This window comes from Meles meles, chromosome 21, assembly GCF_922984935.1.
Source record: "Meles meles chromosome 21, mMelMel3.1 paternal haplotype, whole genome shotgun sequence".
Classification (NCBI taxonomy): domain Eukaryota; kingdom Metazoa; phylum Chordata; class Mammalia; order Carnivora; family Mustelidae; genus Meles; species Meles meles.
In genome coordinates, this window is record NC_060086.1 from 7,590,070 (window position 1) to 7,612,121 (window position 22,052).

Sequence of the window (22,052 nt, forward strand, 5' to 3'; positions counted from 1 at the left end):
GCATGTTTAATGGACTTGAGAAACAACAGAGAGGTAAGAGTGGGTAGAACTTCTGAACAAGGGGGAGAGAGGAGGGAGAGGAGGTATGTGGCAGGTTCTATGAAAGGAGGCCTACAAGGAGCCTGCAGAACGTTGTGGCACATAGTATGTTATGTGTTAGTTATGAAGACTGGTCTACTGGTGACATTGGGCAGCAAGTAGACCACTGTAGCATGCAGAAAGCTGCAGCAGATTCAGAAACAAAAAGAGGCTGGTTTCGTTTCGGCAGATACAAGCACAATTCCTATCCATCTATCTGTCCTTTCCATCCTTTCCTCCCTATCTCTCACTCTCTCTCTCCCTCCCCCGTCTATCCATCCACCCATCCACCCATCCACCCATCCAACCACCCATCCATTCATCTAATCAACCATCCATCCATCCATTCATCCACCCAACCATCCATCCATCCAACCATCCAACCATCTGTCCATCCATCCAAACATCCATCCATCCATCCATCCATCCAAACATCCAAACATCCATCCAACCATCCATCCATCCACCCAACCATCCACCCAACCATCCATCCAACCATCCATCTATTCATTCTTCCCTCAGACACTCACTCAATGCCTACTGTGTGCCAGACCTTGAGCTGGACCCTAATGGACAAAAGCTGAACCAAAGAGGGCTGGCATCTCCCAGCTTCAAGGAGTTCCCAGTCTAGTCGGGGAGGCGGACATAGAAACAAATAGCCCCAATCCAAAGGGCTAGGTTTGGGGATAAAGCCCTGCATGTGATCCTGGAGAGGAAGGGCAGGGAGGAGAAGAGGAAGCTGGGGAAGTCTTCACAAGGTAGGAGGCATCTAGATGGAGAAGGTGGAAGGATTCAAGGTTACTATGTAAAAGTCAAGTGCATTTCTATACACCAGCCAGAAAGTGAAATTTTAAAAATACCATTAATGACCACCTCAAAAACACCAAATACTTAGGGAAAAAGCTGACACAAGATGCGCAAGTTTCCTGTGCCCTGGAAACTATGAAACATTTTCGAGAGAAACGAAAGAGCAGAGCAGATGGAGGGACAAACCGTGCTCATGACCGGGATACGCAACATGGGTAAGATGTCAATTTCCCCCAAATTTGCCTCTGGATTCAATTCCATGCTGAGCAAAATTCCAGCAAGATCTTTGCAGAGACTGACAAGAGGATTCCAAAATTTATTGGAAATCCCAAGGAGATAACTTTGAAAAAGAATAGAAGGAGAGGGCTAGCTCTCCCGGATTTTACAATTGTAAAGCGATAATAGACAAGAGTGCAGAATTGATATAAAGAAAAACACAGACCAATGAAAAAGAATCAAGAATCCAGTTATATGATGTGGATGGAACTAGAGGGCATTATGCTGAGTGAAAAGTTAATCAGAGAAAGACAACTGTCATAGGATCTCCCTGATATGAGGAATTTGAGACACAGGGCAGGAGGATGTGGGGGGCAGGGAAGGAAAAAATGAAACAAGATGGGATAGGGAGGAAGACAAACCATGAGAGACTTTTAATCTCAGGAAGCAAACTGAGGGTTGCTGGGGGGTAGAGGGGAGGGGTGGGTGGCTGGGGGATGGACATTGGGGAGGGTATGTGCTATGGTGAGTGCTGTGAAGTGTGTAAGCCTGACAATTCACAGACCTGTACCTCTGGGGCAAATAATACCTTATATGTTAATTTAAAAATTTTACTGATTAAAAAAATACAGTTATAATACCACACACAGCTGGTCAACTGATTTTCAACAAAGGTACCCAATCAATCAACAGGAAAAGGATCTCCCCCCCCCCAATAACGGCCTCCACATGCAAAACAGTGAACTTTATTCTCCATCTGGCACCATAGGCAAGAACTACTTCAAAATGGATCACAAGCTGTTAAAGCTACAACCACAAAATTTTTGGGATGCCTGGGTGGCTCAGTTGGTTAGGTCACTGCCTTTAGCTCAGGTCATGATCCCAGGGTCCTGGGATCGAGTCCTGCATCGGGCTCCTAGCTCAGCAGGGAGCCTGCTTCTCTCTCCACCTCTGCCTGCCTCTCTGCCTGCTTGTGCTCTTTCTGACAAATAAATAAATAAAATCTTAAAAAAAAAAATAGGGGTGCTTGGGTGGCTCAGTGGGTTACAAGCCTCTGCCTTCAGCTCAGGTCATGATCCCAGGGTCCTGGGATCGAGCCCCACATGGGGCTCTCTGCTCCACGGGGAGCCTGCTTCCTCCTCTCTCTCTGCCTGCTTGTGATCTCTGTCTGTCAAATCAATAAATAAAATCTTAAAAAAAAAAACCATAAAACTTTTAGCAAAAAATATAGGAGAAACTCCTTGTCAAAACTCAAGCGTCTATACAGGCATGGGTCTGCAAGGACTCCATTCTGCTCCATTGGTATACGCTTCTGTCCCGTACCAATATCACAACGACTTTCTTGTTACTTAAGACTTGGTATCTGGTCGAGCAAGTTTCCTATTTGTTGTTCCTTGATATTCAGCTACTTTGACCCTTTACATTTCCATATAACTTTTAGAATTACTCTAAAACCTACTGGACTCTTATGGGCATTACATGGAATCAATAGATCAATTGGACAAGAACCAAGATCTTTACAGAATGGAGCTTCTAACCCACACCCACAGTACATTCTCCATTTATTCAAGTAATTTAAAATAATATCTTAGGGGCGCCTGGCTGGCTCCGTGGGCTAAGCTTCTGCCTTCGGCTCAGGTCGTGATCTCAGAGTCCTGGGATTGGGCCCCGCATTGGGCTCTCTGCTCAGCGGGGAGCCTGCTTCCCACTGCCTCTCTGCCTGCCTCTCTGCCTGCCTCTCTGCCTACTTGTGATTTCTGTCAAATAAATAAATAAAATCTTTAAAAATAAAATAAAATAACATCTTCTATGGGGCCCCTGGCTGGCTCAGTCAGGTGAGTATGCAACTCTTGACCTCGGGGTTGTGAGTTCAAGCCCCACATTGGGTATTGAGGTTACTTAAAAAAATTTTTTAATATGGCACCTGTGGCTCAGTTGCTTAAGCATCTGCCTTCAGCTCGGGTCATGGTCCCAGGGTCCTGAGATCAAGCCCCGCATCGGGCTCCTTGTTCAGTGGGGAGCCTGCTTCTCCCTCTGCCTGGTGCTCCCCCCTGCTTGTGCTCTCTCCCTCTTTCTCTGTCAAGGAAAAAAATTCTTTAAAAAAAAAATCATTATAGGGGCGCCTGGGTGGCTCAGTGGGTTAATGCCTCTGCCTTCTGCTCAGGTTGTGATCCCAGAGTCCTGGGATCGAGCCCCGCATCGGGCTCTCTGCTCCGCAGGGAGCCTGCTTCCTCCTCTTTCTCTGCCTGCCTCTCTGCCTAGTTGTGATTTCTCTCTGTCAAATAAATAAAAAATATTTTAAAAAATCATTATAGAAATATAAAATGACACCTCCTGTTTATTCAGGTGTCTTTTTTAAGATTTTATTTATTTGACGGGGGTGGGGGTGGGGACAGTGAGAGAGGGAACACAAGCAGGGGGAGCAGGAAAGGGAGAAACAGGCTCCCTGTAAAGAAGGGAGCCCTATCCAGGACTCAATCCCAGGATCCTGGGATCATGACCTGAGCCGAAGGCAGACGCTTAACGACTGAGCCACCCAGGCGCCCCTATTCAGGTAGCTTAATAATTCCCAGTCATGCTGTGTAATTTTCTGGTGAGCTCTTACACATCCTTAATTAGGTATAATCCTAGGCACTTACAATTTTCATGCTATTGTGTGTTTTTAAATGTTTGGTTTGTTTCTCGTTTGCGGAAAAACAATTGATGTTTGTATGTTTCTGGAACCCAGAAGACTTACTTAAGTCTAATAATCTCTCTGTAACTTGTTTCCGCTTCTCTGTTTATATAATTATATTGCCTGATTAATTTTTTTTCCTTTCAATTCCTATCTTCTTTTTTTGGTCATAGTCACTAACCAGAACCTCTAATATGGTGTTAAATAGTGACAGCCTGCATCTCTGCCTGGTTTCCAGACCCAGAGGGAAAATTCCAATATTTTATCATTAAATGTGATGTTCGCTGTAGAGATTTTTATAGATTTTTTTTCATTTGATCAAAATTCCCCTCGATTCCCATGTTGCTTGGAGTTTTTCTTTAAATCGTGAATGTACAGTAAATATTAAATGTTTTCACTGCATCGGTTGAAATAATCCCGATTTTTCCTTTATGTTATTGATACGGTTAACTACATGGACAGATTTTTCAGATGGTAAAATACCCCTGTACCCTTGGAATAAACCCAATTTCGTCATCACGTATTTGCCTTCTCCTCATGCTCTGTAGTCAGCGTGCTAAAGTTTTGTGCAGGACTTTTACATCTCTGTGTATGAAGCAAATTAGTCCACGGTTCTCCTGCATTATGTTGTCAGATTGTAAAATCAGAGTTATCCTGTCTCATAAAACAGCCGAAAATTATTCCTCTTCTTTATCCTCTAAAAAATAAATTTAATATTAGCTTTATTTCCTCCTTAAACATTGGGTAAAATTCTTCATTGAAGCCCAAATTTTCTCTAGGAGAAATTTATTAGTTATCGATACTAATCAAATTTTCCATTTTGTAGGATGTCAGTTTTTTTTTTCTTCCTTCAAAGATTTTTCATTTATTTATTTGACAGACAGAGATCACAAGTAGGCAGAGAAGCAGGCAAAGAGGCAGGGAGAAGCAGGCTCCCTGCTAAGCAGGGAGTCCGATGCGAGGCTCGATCTCAGGACTCTGGGATCATGACCTGAGCTGAAGGCAGAGGCTTCAACCCACTGAGCCACCCAGGTGCCCCGGATGTCAGTTTTGATAGGTTGTAGTTTTTAAAAATTCACTCATCTAAATTTTCATACTTATAGTTAGGTTTTCATATATCCTAAGATCCTTTTAATATTTATAGAATAAGTAGGGTCTCTTTTTATAAATGGCTACTTGTACCCTTTTTTTGCCAATGATTTATCAGATTTATTAGTTTTTTAAAAACTACTCTGACTTTCTCAATCCTCTCCATTTCATTGTTTCTATTTCAATAATCTGCTACTACTATTCCTTCCTTCTTCATTATTTGGGTTAGTTTACTGTTCCTTTGGTCATTCCTTGAGATGATTAACCCTTCTTCTTTCTAACAGATGCATTTAAGGCTATATAAATTTCCCTTTACCCACAGCTTAACTGCACTCTACAAGTTTGGATACATTATATCTTTACTATCATGTAGCTGAAAATATTTAATCATTTCCATCATGAGCTCTTCTTTAACCCATGCTATTTAATAATTTATTTCTAGGGGCACCTGGATGGCTCCAACTCCTGATTCTCAGCTCAGGTCTTGATCTCGGGGTTGTGAGTTCAATCCCCACATTCACTCAAGCCCCACAGCCCTTCATGCTGGGCATGGAGCCTACTAAAATAAATAAAAATAAAAATTTATTTCTACGTTTCCAGTAATTTTCTGGTTATATTTTTAAATGATTGCTTTCTAACTCCTAATAAGCTTTCTAACTTCTAACTTTCTATGTGGAAAAACAACTGTATGTGATGTTAAATCTTCTGAAATTGGTGGAATCTTACTTTATGGACCCTCATACTGTCGAGTTTTATAAATGCTCCCTCCACCGAAACTTTTTTTTTTAAAGATTTTATTTATCTGAGAGAGAACATGAGCGAGTGTGATTGGGGGGAAGAGGAGAGGGAGAGAAGCAGACTCCCCACTGAGGGAGCCTGACCTGGGGCTTGATCCCATGACCACCGCAGCATCCCCTCCCACGAGATCATAACCTGAACCAAAATCAAGAGTTGGACGCCCAACCTACTGAGCCACCCAGGCGTCCCCTTCTGTGTAAATGTTTTTAAAATAGAGATTCAGCAGTTGCAGGATGCCATTTTTCTGTTTCTCTTCTAAAGATAAGTTTTTTTTTTTCTTTTCTAGTCTGTTAATATGGTAAATTACATTGATTTCCTAATGTTGAACCAAAGAGACCTTCCTGGAAGAAATACATTGTCATGTATTTCTCTTTATATAATTTTGTTAAATTTGCTAAAATTTTTATCAAGAATTTTTATACCTGTGTTCATGAGGTTTGTGGTTTTCCTTTATTATAAAGTCTTTGTCAACTTTGGGTATCAGAGTAATGATGGTCTCACATAAGTGAATAGGAAAGTGCTCCCTCCTCTTTTATCTTCTGGAAGACTGTGTGGATCAGTATTATTTCTTCCTTAAATGTTCAGCTGAACTCACCAGTGAAGCCATATGGGCCTGGGGTCCTCGTTGTGAAAAGGTTTTTAACTATGAATTCAATTCCTTTAACAGATCAGGGGCTTTTCTATGATCCATTTTTTTTTTTTACGATTTTATTTATTTATTTGACAGACAGAGATCACAAGTGGGCAGAGAGGCAGGCAGAGAGAGAGGAGGAAGCAGACTCCCTGCTGAGCAGAGAGCCCAATGCGGGGCTCGATCCCAAGACTCTGGGATCATGACCTGAGCTGAAGGCAGAGGCTTTAACCCACTGAGCCACCCAGGCGCCCCTCTATGATCCATTTCTTGTTACGCGAGCATGGATAGTTTGAGTCCTTCAAGGAATTGGTTTATTTAATTTAAAACACACTGACATAAAATCACTCATAATATTTCTTAATTATTTTTAAGTTTTCAGTTAAAAATTTTACTGAGATCACTGTAGATTCACTTACAGTTGTAAGAAATACAAAGAGATCCACTGTCCCCTTTGCCTAGTTTCCCCAATGGTAACATTCTGCAAAACTGTAACAGCACAACCAGGATACTGATGCTGTTACAATCTATCAATTGTATTCAGACCTCCCCAGTTCTGCTTGTATTTTGTGCCTATGTGTGTGTGTGTTGTTTTCTACCTCACTTATTTCTGCTCTTATCATAATTTCCTTCCTTCCTCCTTCTTATGATTTCTAATATTTTTTTTTAAGTTGAAAGTTTAGGTCCTTGATTTGATTTGAAACTCTTCTAATAGAGGCATTTAGGCTATAAATTTCCCTCTACGCACTGCCTCAGCTGCACCCACAAATTTTGATATGTGGGGTTTTATTTTCATTCAGTCCAAAATACCTTCTAACTTCCCTTTTGGTTTCTTTGCGACCCATAGGCTACTTAGAAATGTATTACTTAGTTTCCAAGCATTTGGGATTCTTCCCATATTTCTTGTTTGGTTTATTGGCTTCTAACTTAACTCCACTGTAGCCAGAGAGCATAATTTTTTATAACAAATTATTTTTCTTTTGATACTTGTTTTAATGCCCAGAATAGTATATCTTGTCAAAAAAAATTCCATGTTCTCTTGAAAAGAATGTATCTTGTAGAACACATTCAAAGACCAGAAGAACGCTACTGTTATTGGGTGGAGTGTCCTATAATTGTCAGTTAGGCAATTTTGCTCTTCTAGTCTTTGAAATTATGACCTATTTTCTGTGTATTGATAGAGAGATTGAAATCTGATTATAACTGTGGGCTTCTCTAGAATCTACGGTCCAGATTAGTTGACCATCTTCGCATAATGAAATGACCCTCTTTATATCTGTTATATTCTTTGCTATCAAGTTCAGCTTATCTAATAATGGAGTCACTCCAAAAGTTGGTGTGTTTTTTTTTTAATTAGTCATAGCTTTAAGTATCTTTTTCCATCCATTTTAACCTATCTTCATTTTGTATTTAAAAAGTATGTTTCTGGGGCACCCGACTGGCTCAGTCAGAGGAGCATTCAACTCATGATCTCAGGGTCATGGGTTCAAGCCCCACACTGGGTGCAGAGATTACTTAAATAAACAAACTTTTAAAAAAGATAAAGTTTCTTGTAGATAGCCTACAACACCTCTGCCTTTAAATTAGGGGTATTTAGACCATTTTGACATGATCATCTTGCTGTTTGTTTTCTATTGGCCTCATCTCCTTGTTCCTCTTTTCCTGCCTTCTTTAGGATTTTTTTATTCCATTTTTTTCTTTTTTGTCTTATTAATTATATATTAATTATTGTTTTATTTTTTGTTTTGTTCTATCTTTTGGTAGTTGCTTTAGGATTTCCAGAACACATCTTCAACTTATTACCTTCTACCACTTCATGTAGAGTAAGACCCTTCCAAGAGTATACTTCTATTCTGCCTCTTCCTGCCTAGGAAACTGTGGGCACACATATTACTTCTACACATGTTATAATCTCAAAATACATTCTTACTATTTTTTCTGTGATCAATTAGGTGTTGTTGTTTTTTTTTTGTCTTATTTGTTTTTGTGTTTTAGAGGGTGGGGGGCAGAGGGAGGGGGAGAGGGAGAATCTTAAGCAGGTTCCAGGCCCAGCACAAGCCTGACACGGGGCTCAAACTCATGACCTGGGATCATGACCTGAAACAAAATCAAGAGTCAGATGCTTTGGGGTGCCTGGGTGGCTCAGTGGGTTAGAGCCTCCGCCTTCAGCTCAGGTCATGGTCCCAGGGTCCTGGGATCAAGCCCCACATCGGGCTCTCTGCTCAGCAGACTTGTGATCTCTGTCTGTCAAATAAATAAATAAAATCTTTAAAAAAAAAAAAGAGTCAGATGCTTTAACTGACTGAGCCACCCAAGTACCCCCATGTGATCAGTTAAGTTTTGAAGGGATCTGACAGTGACAGCGAGTGTTTTACATTTATCTACATAATTATTTCTGGTCATAAACTTTATTTATGGTTTTTATCCAATTTAGAAATTTGTTTATGAACCAGCAGTCTGCGGCAGTCTGCTATAGGAGCCCCAGTGGAGTAAGGGGTCACTTCTCAGAGGCCCTGAGAAGTAGAGTAAATGGAATTCTCTGTACCGTAATGGTAAATACCAGGAACGCCCAGCTTTTGCTGAGATCTGAAGGGTAAGGACTGGGTCTCGAGGCAGAGGACGCCATGGCCAAGCCAGGAAACAGACTACAAACCACGAACAGGTGAAGGGAAGTAGAGAGCCTATACCAGCGGATGTCGATTTCTAAGGCCCTTTCCACTCTAGAAATGCATGGCACTAGGAATCTTATGTAAATGCTTAATTAAAAAAAAAAAAAAAAGAAAATCAATAGTATTTCTACTCACAATGGCCCCGTCTCCATGGAGACATTGACATGTGCTTTGATTTTCAAATCCTTCTGAATTTTCGGGTCGCAGGCTTGCCTGAAATTGCCCAGGTAGATCTTTCCTGGAATTATTTCAGCAGGGTAGGGCTGAAAGGCATCCAGTTCCTGAGGGAAAGGAAGGAGAGAGGCTCCTGTACAGAATACTTACGTTGTAGGCCATAGGATAAGATATTCCTTCCCCAGGGAAGAAACGGTTTTTGTTTTCTGTTGTTGAATTCTCTGTTTTTGTTTTCTGTCTCTAGAAATGTGGCTCAGTGTTAGAAAGATAATCTAGAATAATGAATGAGACTGACTCGCAGTAGGAGTTAGAAGGCTGATAGTCATAGGATGGGGCCACTGAGCCACGGGACATCACGCTGCAGCTGAACACAGACACCCCACTTACCCCCCATGGCACCTGTGGGGTACCACTCGATGCAAAACTGCATAAATCCGGGGTATATCCAGTAGGGGAAAAGGGGAGGGTGGGAAGACTTGTATTATTCCTTTTTTTTTTTAAGATTTTATTTATTTGACAGAGAAAGATCATAAGTAGGCAGAGAGGCAGGCAGAGAAAGAGGGGGAAGCAGGCTCCCCGCTGAGCAGAGAGCCCGATGCGGGGCTTGATCCCAGGACCCTGAGATCATGACCTAAGCCAAAGGCAGAGGCTTTAACTCACTGAGCCACCCAGGTGCCCCTATTATTACATATTATAATTATATTCTATTATCATTGAAGGGACAGCCCTTTTATTATATAATTATATATTATATATTAATGACATAATTATACTATATTTCTGAAGGCCACCAGAATTTTAACACCTTCTTAAAAGAAAAAAAAACCACTGAAACTACTCCCAGAGAGCCTACGTGTCATTAGGAAATGAATTCTGGCAAGTTCTGACGTGGGCAGGTAGGGAGGACAGGATACCACCTAATGGGAGCTCAGTGGAATCCCAGGTCCAAAGTTATGATATGAAAAATTGGGGTTTCTCTGGAAAACAAAGACACGATGAGAAAGATGATTCTTACATTCCTTCAAAGTGTGTCCTAGGAAACAGTGGTCCCTTCCAAGGTGCTCTGGGAAAAAAGGGTTTAGAGAATCAAAGACATATGGGGAACAGCACCTAGGATATCCCGGTCTCTAAAATTCACAACATACGTAACCAAGGAAAGTCAGGAGAAGGAAAAGGCAGTAAAAAAAAACAAAACAAAACCAAAAAACCACTAACCACAGTCACTGTGGAAAACATTATGGAGTCTTTTCAAAACCTTAAAAATAGAACTACTCTATGATCCAGCCATGCCGCTTCTTGGTATATATCCAAAGGAAAGGAAACCACGGTGTTGAGGGAGTACCTCCCGTGCTCCTTTCAGCACTACTCACAGCAGCCAAGACGCAGAAACAACCTCAGGGTCCACCGACAGATGAACAGATAAAGAAAACACGGCCTGGGTCCAGAATGGGATATTACTCAGGCATGAGAAAGAAGGATCTCCCGCCATTCCTGATAACGTGGGTGGGCCCTGAGGGCTTGACGCTGAGCAAAACACAGGAATACGGCATCTTACTGCTTCATTTTATTGTGCTTCGAAGCTGCTGCCATTTCGGGACACCTGGGTGGCTCAGTGGGTTAAGCCTCTGCCTTCGGCTCAGGTCATGATCTCAGGGTCCTGGGATCGAGCCCCGCATCGGGCTCTCTGCTCAGCGGGGAGCCTGATTCCCTCCTCTCTCTGCCTGCCTCTCCGCCTACCTGTGATCTATCTGTCAAATAAATAAATAAAATCTTTAAAAAAAAAGGTATGTCCATTTTTTTAGACATAATGTTATTGCCCACTTAACAGACTGCAGTATAGTCTAAATGTAACTTTTATACACAGCAAAAAATTCATTTGCCTTGCTTTACTACAATATGGGCTTTATTGTCGTGGTCTGGAACCAAACCCAAATATTCTCAAGGCATGCCCGTAAGTCACACAGAGAAAGCTACTGCAGGATCTCACTTATATGCGGGATCTGAAAAGGCCAAATTCACAGAAACAGAGAGCAGAACGGTGGTTGGCAGGGGCTCGGGAGTGGGGGAAATGGGAGATGTTGGTCAAAAGGGCACGGACTTCCAGACGTAAGAGGCACAAGTTCCGGGGATCTGGTCACAGCATGGGGACTTCAGTTAACAATACCGTATTACATACTTGAAAGTTGCTGGGAGAGTAGATTTTTTTTTTTTTTCCATTTTATTTATTTTTTCAGCATAACAGTATTCATTCTTTTTGCACAACACCCAGTGCTCCATGCAAAACGTGCCCTCCCCATTACCCATGGGAGAGTAGATCTTAAACGTTCTCACCGTCACACACACAGAATGGCAATTGGGTGAGGTCATGGATGGGTTCGTCCACCCTGTTTGGTTGATCCTTTCACAATATACACATGTACCAAGTCAACATGTCATATACCTGAAACTTACATGTGTTCTGTGTCAATTTTATCTCAAGAAAATTGAAGGGAAAATTATACAGAATCGGATCGTTCCATTGACAACCAAGTTGTTAAAAAAAAATTGTCATCATGGGCGCCTGGGTGGCTCAGTGGGTTAAGCCGCTGCCTTCAGCTCAGGTCATGATCTCAGGGTCCTGGGATCGAGTCCCACATCGGGCTCTCCACTCAGCGGGGAGCCTGCTTCCCTCTCTCTCTCTGCCTGCCTCTCTGTCTACTTGTGATCTCTCTCTGTCAAATAAATAAATAAAATCTTTAAAAAAAAATTGTCATCAAATAGTAATTTATAATCTATAATATATATATTTATAAGTATAATTTATAAACTAGTTGGAAAACAGCCAGTAAAACATGGCAGGCTAACACTATTCCTAAAGGGTACCTCCGGGGAACTGCTGAAAACCTTCCTAGTGGTTCCTCGGGCAGACTTCTTGTAGCCCAGATGTTTATAATAGCACAGTGGCTACATGTTTATGGTTGACATGGGTTGTAAATTATTTGTGATATTTAGTACAATAAAGGCTAGGCATAACCTCAAGAAAACAAACAAAACCCCCACTCACGTTGTATAAACTGTTGTTTCCAATACGATCTGCTTAGAAGTCCTTTTGGGCGGGAGTGTTCCATGGGAAATGCTGACCTATGTTAACTTCAAAGGTCAAACCTAGTTCTAAAATTCCTCTGGCTCCGAGTGGGACTCAGACAGAAGTACCCAGGCCTCCTGCCCTTAGCCCACACCCCTCCCAGTGGGCTTCCTGCAAGCCCACATCCTTCCCAAGCTGTCAGCCTCAAAAAGCCTTTCTCGAAGAACAGACAGCAAGCCAAGTCAACGCTTAAGCATGCAAAAGGGACGCAGGACCCTTCTACCTGCAGGCAGGCCCGCTCCATGCGACCCAAAGCTTCCCCCAGAGCTCGGGCTGACTGCAGCCAGGACGCTCAGCTTGCTGGAGACAAAGGACACCCCCAGCTTCACCCAGAAAATCTCCCTGAACACCCGACACAGACCTATCAACTCGTCCTGCTGCTTCCAAACCCGCTTCCCTTTCCTGCGGCTGCGTGGCAGGGGAAAACAGGCGGGACTGGTGAGAGCAAGCGTGTGTTAATTCTCGATGCCATTCTAGATGTCTTGCTTTTGACACCCACATCCATGAGGATGTCCGACCTGAGCCCGCTGCCCTCCTCCTCCCGTGTCCCCCACCTGTCACTCAGTGTCACCGGGGCACTGATCCCAAGCCCCTTCCCCCGCCATGTCCCACCCTCACTCCCCCACCCTAGTGTCTAATCAGTGCCACTGCCCAAGTGTTTCCCGAATCTGTTTCCCACCTTCTCCAGACCCACCCGGCAGCCCCCACGGGTCTGCTTTCCACACCACGATGGCTGTGGAACTTTGTCAAGTGCAGCCTGACAGCTCCTACACCCCCCTGGGGCTCACCACCCTCTCTCTGGTGTGGGCTTCCCGGTGTAGTCCCGACACCTCTTGCTCCAAGCGAAATCGCATTTAAGGGAGGCCCCGTGTAAAGCAGAGGAAATGAGAAGTCGCTCTGTCTAAAGGCCTCGTTCAGCACCGCCACCCGCCCTCCTAGAAGGAGCTCCTTGGGGAGCAGCAGGGATACCCCTGTTTTCCAGCGTCTCAGAACATGTAGGAGGGGACTGGGGCTTTCATCCTTGCCCCTGAGCGACTCACAAAGGTCCCGAAGCAGGGAGAGTAACTAACACGAGGTGCCTACACTCCATGGCCGGCCACAGACCCCTAGGGCAGAACCCCTGCTAGCTGCCACCACCAGCCACCACGCACCACGCTTCCCAGTCCACACAAGACGGGGCAAGGGTAGGTCACAGGTGTAGACACACGGCAGCACGGACCAAAACATACGGTTAATTACGTGCAGTTCCTTCGATGTCGACGAACTTACTTACAGGTTACTGAGCCTTACTGAAGCTTGTTTTCCAAAGGAAGGAAGGGAGTTATCAGCAGGATGAGGTTTTTAGAGAAACCTTATTTTGCACATGGAAAAGCCAGTAAGGGCTGCTCCTCTAGGCATGAGCAGGGCCTGGCAGGATGGGGAGACACCAGCAGAGCGAGAAATCACTGTGTGAAGGAAGAGCAGACGGGGTGCGGGGGCGGGGGGTCATGGACTGCCCAAGTGAAACAAGGAATTGTGGGGTGCTCGTGGCAGGAAGTCCCAGCTGGCTTTCTCTGAAAACCCTTAGTAGCAGATGGGGCCCCTGAGCTGGGCCCCAAGGAAACCAGCCGCTCAGGCCACCAGCAGCATACAGAATGGGGCTGGACAGAGTGAGAAGGCACGGCCCTAACACTGACGGGCAGCCCGTGCCTCAAGACAGGCCCCACCCTGGACCGCCAGCACCAAAGTCACAGGCCTGAGAGCAGGGAAGAGAGGAGAGGTCCCCGCAGCTAACCCACACCCCGGGCCGCTCCCACCCCCCCACCCCCGGCAAACTGCAGACCGCCCAGCTCTGGGGGGATGGGATGAGGGGAGACTTGATTCGGAGCTAACACTGGAATGCTTGTACTGGCCGGATCGCTTTTCCTCTCTTTCAGGAAATTATTTCGAAAACATGCCAAAGTAGAGAGAACAGTGTAATAAACCCCCGGTCAATTGCCCGTTTGCAAACATGATCCGCTCACGGCCTGTTTAGTTTCAACTCTATCCTCACCATTCCTCAACACGCCCGGATTATCCTGAAGGCAATGCCAGGGGTCATGTTGTTTTACCCCATAAATGTTGCATTCTGTATCTCTGAATGATCTGGTGAACACACACATTTCCACGATCACTTTATGGTCAGATTGGCAGTGGCCAGAACTTCTGGAATCTGCCCAGGACGCGGCTAAGGGCTAAGAGCCAAGGGTAATTACTAGAAAGAATGAAGCCCCTGCAGCGTGTTTACATCCCACTGCATTCGGACTCCAGTAAGCACCACCACCCTGCATGATGCCCTCCAGGGACGAGCCCCCACCTGTAGGTCATGACCACTCCCAGCGGGCCTCAGCCACCCTCTACCCACCTCTCTCCCTGGCAAGCTCCTCCTCCTCCTTCCGAGCTGGCTCCAGGAGGGGCCTCACCTCTGCATTCCAGACACCTGGGGTGCCCCTTGTCACTCCCTCTAGCCAAGAACTCATCTTTTTGTGCTAGCCCATCTTTTCTGTGTCCTCTAGGCTTGTGGGTCCAGACAGCTGAGAATAGAGAGGTGCCCTGCCTGTCTTTGACGACAACGGCCTGCCCTCCAAAGCTCCCCCGGGACCTCTGCCCTCTGGGTGGGCCTCACCTCTTCACCCCCTGTGCGAGGAGAAACACCCCCGTGGCCTGGACCTCCTGGCTGCCCCAGGTCTACTTCCCAAGCAGTCTCCTCCAACCCTTCCATCACTGCGGTGTCGCCCGCCTCCTCTTCCCCTACTCTGCTCCCCACCCCTCGGTCCCCGGGGGGAAGACCACGCATCCATCCAAGCCGGCCTGGGCTCGGCGCCCCGCCTCACCTGCGGCATCCAGATAATCTTCTGCGTCCGAAAGAAGTGGTACGTGGCCGAGAAGCGCTCGTAGCCCCCTCTCAGGATGCACACGGGGTGGCGGGTGAGGGGGGCCAGCGCTCTGCCACACTCCACGGCTGCTCCGGGCACCAGTTCTAAGAACAGAGACCAAAGAGATAAATGGCCCCCGCGTGCTCACCGTTTGCCTAAAGCTCTGGTCACCGGCCACTCGATTTGGAAACGCAGCGGTCTAGGACCCCGAAGCAGCTCTAAAGGGAGGGGAGTATCAGCAACTCAAATTTAAAAAGCCACCTGCTGCCAAGTAAGCTGATCCTCCTCCTCTGTAAACCCTTAGACCACATAGATCTCTGCGTTTTCTTGAGGAGAAAGGATTTAGCAGAAGGGACAGGTCTCTCTATACATATCGCGTACCGTACCGTTCTCCCAAAGCGGGAAGGTAATGGTTTTCAGCATATTCACAGAGCTGGGCAACCATCACCCCCCAAAAGAAACCTGTACGGGTTAGAAGGTTTTACTCCTCGTTCTCCAAACACCCAGCTGGAGGCAACCACTAACCCAATTTCTCTCTGTGGATTCGCCTGTTGTGGACGTCTCATAGAGACGGAGTCCTACGGTATCTGGTTTTGGGTCTGGCTTCTTTTGCCTAGCAGAGGGGTCTCCCAAGTTCATCGCTGTCGGTACTGTGTTCCCTTTCGGGGCTGAGCACTCCTCGTCCCACTCCGCATTTACCCGCGCGTCCGTCGCGGTGCACGGGGTCATGTCCGCTTCCCGGCTGCTGTGGACGGTGCTGGGGTGGATGCTCGTCTGACGCGTCTTCCCCTCCCTTGGGTCCGTACCTCAGAGCAGAACTGAGCCACGCCGTAACTCTGCGTTTAACTTTTTGAAAGAAACACCAAACTGGCCCCTAGAACCCGATCTATCTGACAGCTCTGACCCGTGGAGCAGGGGTTGTTTCAGTTTCTCAACAGCCTCATCAGTCCGTGAGTATCCATCTTTGTGCTCGCGGCCATTCTCGCGGGAGTGATGGGACAGTGCACTGTGCTTTTGACATTTAATCTTTTTTTAAAAAGATTTTATTTATTTGACAGAGATCACAAGTAGGCAGAGAGGCAGGCAGAGAGAGAGGAGGAAGCGGGCTCCCTGCTGAGCAGAGAGCCCGATGTAGGGCTTGATCCCAGGACCCTGAGATCATGACCTGAGCAGAAAGCAGAGGCTTAAACCACTGAGCCACTCAGGGCTTGATCCTAGGACCCTGGGATCATGACCTGAGCTGAAGGCAAAGGCTTTAACCACTGAGCCACCCAGGCACCCCAACATTTGATTTAATCTTAAATGCCTTCACTGCTCTGCAGAATCACCGGGACACTGTATGCAAATTAGATATCTCTCAGCAAGTTTGCATAATTAAGGCCAAGCTAAGAGACTCCCCACCTCCCAACCCCAGGCCAGGACCTAAGCCCTAAAGACAAATGCATGCCTAGAATGCCTCGCTGGAGACCCTGGGGAGCCAGCTGAAAGGGGAAAGGGCAGGGCACAGACTCTGACTTCTACACCAAACCTTTGTCCAGAGAAAGCCCCTTCGAGTAGGGACTGCTGAGGACAATGGGGGCCTGACACCCGTTTGGGGGACCAGATCTGGAGGATCCAGAGCCTTGGAGTCCGCAGCCAGAGCAGGAGAGGCACTGTAGCTGGCGAGACAGGAGCCAAACCCTATCCTAGAAGGCCCGGCTTCGAAGCCAGAGTCCCCGAGTGTCTCAACACCGTCTCCCTCTTGAGCAACAGACTGAAGAATGGCGGAGGGGTCAGAGGGTTCAGGAGAGGGGAGTCCCAGGAACACTGCTGCTGCCTTTAAACCAGACAGTTGCTGCCCCTCAATGTCACATGACCTGCCGGGGGCTCCTTCACTGGGGTGCCACAGGGGTCAGTGCTGGAGAAAGGCCAGTTTCCAGGAGAATGATTGGAGACTCCAGAAGAAAGCCGTGAGGACAGTCCGGGGCCCAGGCTACCCAGCCACAGATAGGACGGGGTTATTAACATTAAATTTATTTTTTATCCCATTAATCTTGAGTTCTCCAATGACACAAAACTTCTCACTTTGAATTGGGGCACCCACTGCTCCAGGAGGACAGGAGACTCCATCCAGGCCAAGGGGCTCTCTACTCAGCAGTGAGTTTTAAGTTCAATTACTTTTGGTCCTTTGCCAGGCAATTGGCTTGAAAGTCAGGCTTCGTTCAGAGAGGAAGAAAAGAAACATACCCACATGCCCCAAGCGTCCCCCACAGTCCTGGTGAAGGCCCAGCCCACATGTGGTCTATAATCCACATGTGGCAAGGAAGAAAGGCTGGTTTAATATAAGGGAAAGGTCTCTCTTCCAAGAAAGGGGCCACCCTTTGCCTGGTAAAAGGAGCAGACCCAGAACCCTGCTTCTAGGAGCTAATGGAGGCTGAACCCTCAACCAGATTCCCCTGGGAGGTGAGGAGGTGAATGCTTACCAGTGGAAAGGGGCTGCGGAGAGAAGCCTCAAAATGGTCTTTTACCCCAGAAACTCTGCGTTCACCTGGAAGAGGCCCCCCCTTTTTTTTTTAATTTATTTGACAGACAGAGATCACAAGTAGGCAGAGAGGCAGGCAGAGAGAGGGAAAAGCAGGCTCCCCGCTGAGCAGAGAGCCCAATGCGGGGCTCCATCCCAGGACCCCAAGATCATGACCTGAGCCGAAGGCAGAGGCTTAACCCACTGAGCCACCCAGGTGCCCTGGAAGATGCCATTTTAAAGGAGGAAAGTGCCTCAAGTGGACAAGGTGAGTGTGTGTGTGTGTGTGTGTGTGTGTGTACGCGCGTGCGCGCAGTTTGGGGTTTTGCTGTGTTGTTTCGCTGGTGTGGTTTCCTACTGGGTGAAATGGGGGCTCCACGAGGTCATCTATGAACACAGAGGGGCTTCTCTTTATTGATCACGGTTTTCTGTGGTTTTACGGTCCAGCCTACAATCCTAGGATTGCAGACTGGAACCCAACCAGATAAGCCTGCGGAAGACGGTGCGAAATCCAAGCAAAGGACCTCCTGGGAAGACTGGTTTGATTAAAGATGGAAGCCTAGCGCCACCCAGTGACCGCCGCCGTGAATGCCCGGGCCCATGGCAACGGTGAAGGGCTGTCAGCCCTGAACCAGGGGCTGGGTGGAGAGCGCAGGGGGCCTCAGAAAACAGAAGATTAGAACTGACCACGCTCGGGCTGGGGACTGGAGTGACTCTGCATTGCTCTCCAGGCCTCGGGAGACCAGAGCCAACCTGCCCGGGGTTCAAATCCCGGCCCCACCGCTTACTAGGTATGGTGGTTCCAAAAACAGCCCACGGATTCTTTCAAACACAAGGAAGAATATTTGAGAGAATATAAAGGGAGGTTGAGTTTGATTCCCCACCCCTTGAGGAAAGGCTGGACTCCGTGACTTCCTTCTAACGAACAAAATGGTGCAGGAGGGACCAGAAGTCTCAGGACTCAGTCTCAGAGGCCTGTGGCTGTCCCTGGCTCTCCCGCTCTCCTAGATGGCCTGCTCCGGGGGAAACCAGCTGCCGTATCACGAGGCCATCCAAGCGGTCCTACAGGGCGATCCAGGTGGCAGGGGGCCGAGGCCTCCTGGCCATACCCATGAGAGTGGGGCACATCTTGGGCGCAGATCATCCCAGCCCAGTCAGACCTTCGGAGGACAGTGACCTTGGCCACCATCTCGACTGTGATCTCAGTAGGTACGCTGTACCAGAACCTGGTACTGTTAATTCATTAAGGTTTGCTGTATTAAGCTACTGAGTTTGGGGGTAATTCGTTACATGGCAGTAAACAGCCACAACACATGTGGGACCTTGAGCAGGTTACCGCACGTGCCTTTCTGGGCCTCAATCTCCCCATCTACAAAATGGGGGTGTTACCTATTAGAGACCATTCTCCATGGCCTCTCAGGTTTCCACGTGTCCTGTGAGCAAAGGTACTGGCTTTTCAAAAGTATCTATATATCAAACAGCCTGGGAAGCTAGACCATTTCTCCCTCTAGAGCCAGGGGCGGGCAGGCTTTCTGCCCATTATAGAAAATTCAGGCCCTGGGAGTACCTGGGTGGCTCACTTGGCTAAGCATCTGACTTCAGCTCAGGTCATGATCTCAGGGTCTTGGGATCAAGGCCCGTATCTGGCTCCCTGCTTGGCAAAAACTCTGTTTTCACACTCTCTCTCAAATAAATAAAACCTTTAAAGAAAAAAAGATTTCGGGGCACCCAGGTGGCTCAGTGGGTTAAAGCCTCTGCTTTCAGCTCGGGTCATGATCCCAGGTTCCTGGGATCGAGCTCCACATCGGGCTCTCTGCTCAGCGGGGAGCCTGCTTCCCCCCTCTCTCTGCCTGCCTCTCTGCCTACTTGTGATCTCTGTCTGTCAAATAAATAAAATGTTTAAAAAAAGAAAAGATTTCAGTCCCCTGAGCTCAGAGCTCTCCTGTAATACAACCCACTATGTGGGTAGGTTTTCCTCAGCCCTCTGTCACCCTGTAAGAATCGGGGCTTGGGCACCAGGTCAGGGAAAGAACATTCCAGTTACCTTCACTGCCTGAGTAATAAAGTCCATCGACTGACCCAGGAGCCTCACGTCCTCTGGCAGCACTCGTGAGACTGGCAGGCTCACCTGTCACCTCGCAAGGAAGGAGACACCCCAGGCCCTCCGCTGTCCTTGGCATAACCCATTTCTCGGGGGCGTGCTCTGCAGACCCCAGGAGCTGACCCGGGGAGAGCCTTTGGTGTGGTTCCCGGCATGCCTCGGAAGGGCTAGACCATAGCCAGCTGCTGTTCCGGCCACGCTCGTAAAAACCTACCATGTCTACTCTTGTCAGAGAGGTCACCCTCCTCCTCCTCGTTCTCCCTTCTTAAGATGAGCTCCAGCGTGCTGGTGTTGTTGTCATACACCACACAGTGTCTCACGCACTCCAGATCCACGGACTCTGGGACGAGATACTCATTCGCCCTCTAAAGAAACCGGAGGAGAGGTCTGTCGGCGGGTGGGTTCAGCTGGACACATGCTCCCCGCACTCGGGCCCTGTGTGCATCTGGAGGGAGGACTGTGCCCTCCCCCCACCCCCTGACTACACACACAGGCCTGGAAGCCCCGAGAAGGGTCTGGAGAGTGTGGGGGACGCCGAGCATCTTCCACGCTCATGGGGCTTTAAATAGGGCCAGCAGGGAGGAAAGGGCAAGCAGGAACCAGGACATCGTGAGCAGCCAGGAGCAGCTGAGTTGCCAGGAAGGTGCGCCACGGGGGCAGGAACAATGCCCAGGATCCCAAAGGGTGTCCCAGAGCTCAAGGAGGCCTGGCTAAGAGGTTAGTGTTCACACGTTTGCATGCTTCCCGAAGGCCCCCGCTACTCAGGGGGCGCTGGGCCTGACCCTGTCCCTTGCACCTGGCTGACAAAGACGGTCCCGCAGAGGACCTGCAGGTGGGGCAGGACGAGCTTCTGTCATTCTACCACAAGGCAATGAAGCAAGGCTCGCGGAAGGACAGACCAGAAAGTTCTCTGGGATGGAGAGAGCAGGAGTCCTATTTGTCTGGAGGAAGGAGAGAGCAGGTGCGAGCAGGGTATGCACGGAGGTTTCTGGGTGCGGAGCAGAACATGCGCAAAGGGGGAGGGAGTGGAGCGGGGAGCAGGTGGGAGGGCAGGACGGATGTGGCTGGACATTTGCTTGTTCGCTCAATAAACACAGGCTGAAGGTCTACGCTTACGGCCCAGGAAGCACCCAAGGTGGCTCGGAGGACTCAGAAAGGCCATGGCGGGGCGGAAGGGATTGGAGCTGGGGCTGCAGGGGCAAGGGGAAATCTGCCGGACGGATGAGGGTGGGGAGAACGTTCCAGGCAGAAGGAATGGCTTCCAGTTCTTCACGTTAGTTAACGAACATGCTAAGAGCCAGATAGAGGTTCCGGGACAGAGATGAGCAAGGCACGGCATCCCGCATCCCTGTGCTCCCAGCGAAAGGCCTGGAGGTCTGAGAGAGCAGCGTGCTTGGGGGCTGCACGAACTCTAGGTCCTGGGTGGCTCAGTCGGTTAAGCATCTGCCTCTGGTTCAGGTCATGATCCTGGAGTCTCCTGCTACTGAGCTCACGCTCTCTCTCTTTCAAATAAATACTTAAAAAAATAAATGAGTGCATATCAATTGTAGGGCATATTTCAATTTCAGAAACGTTCAAATATGGGGGGGGGCGTGCATTTAGAACCAAGGAAATGCAGCGGGGCAAGGCTACTGAGGTGTAGGAGAGAGCGGAAGCATGCCTGCCGGAGACAGGTGTGAAATGCAGATTAAGGGCTAAAGATTGAAGCCAGACACTTGAACCCCTCCCCCCCAGGGGAGTGTGGTGGGGTGGGGTGGGGGCAGCAGGTCATGATGGGTGCAGGGAGCCCTGGGTGGGAAGAGGGGGCTGTTAGGCAGCAAGCTTATCCTGCCGTCAAAGGCTCTACCACTGAGCTATACCCCCGAGCAGCGAGCTGACCCTGGAAAAATGCCTGCACCAGGGCCCAGGCTCCGGGTCAAGCTGCCCGGGGCAAAGGGCCAGAGAGTCATCCCAGCACAGCCGGCGGTGGGAAGGGCAGGGGTCAGTGTTGCCAGACTAAACATTAGAAGCAAAACCGACAGGACAGCTGATGGCGGCTGGACAGCTGAAGCTAGAAGCCTGAGTGAGGTCTCGGGGCAGGCAGCTGCTCGGACGGACCTGGGGGAGGCCCAGGACCAAACAGTGACTTTCTTCAGACAGTGCCAGGAGAAAAAGAAGCTGAACCAGGGACACAGAGGAGAAACCAAGGAAGAGAGATGGACCTGGGAGAAGGAGGCGGAGAATGCGGTCAGGACAGAGGACAGAGATGGATCCTGAGCCGAGGCTACCAGGCTTGGTGATGACCAGAGAGAGAAGAC

The 22,052-nt window shown here is 48.0% G+C and overlaps 1 protein-coding gene across 5 annotated transcripts in view; it reads right to left on the minus strand.

Annotated features, from left to right (window-relative positions):
* The window catches only part of STYXL1 (serine/threonine/tyrosine interacting like 1), a 56,483-nt gene that overhangs the window by 11,061 nt on the left and 23,370 nt on the right, over nt 1-22,052 (minus strand). For 4 of the 5 annotated variants that reach the window (XR_006816637.1, XM_045992840.1, XM_045992839.1 and 1 more), the window contains exons 4-6: nt 19,970-20,120; nt 15,113-15,258; nt 9,098-9,243 (exon numbers count right to left, since the gene is read on the minus strand). Coding sequence is in view for 4 of the 5 variants with exons in the window: in XM_045992840.1 (XP_045848796.1) it covers nt 9,098-9,243; nt 15,113-15,258; nt 19,970-20,120 (443 nt within the window). In the remaining variant the exon portion in view is untranslated. The remainder of the gene's footprint in view (nt 1-9,097; nt 9,244-15,112; nt 15,259-19,969; nt 20,121-22,052) is intronic. The other variant, XM_045992843.1, reaches the window with a different exon arrangement.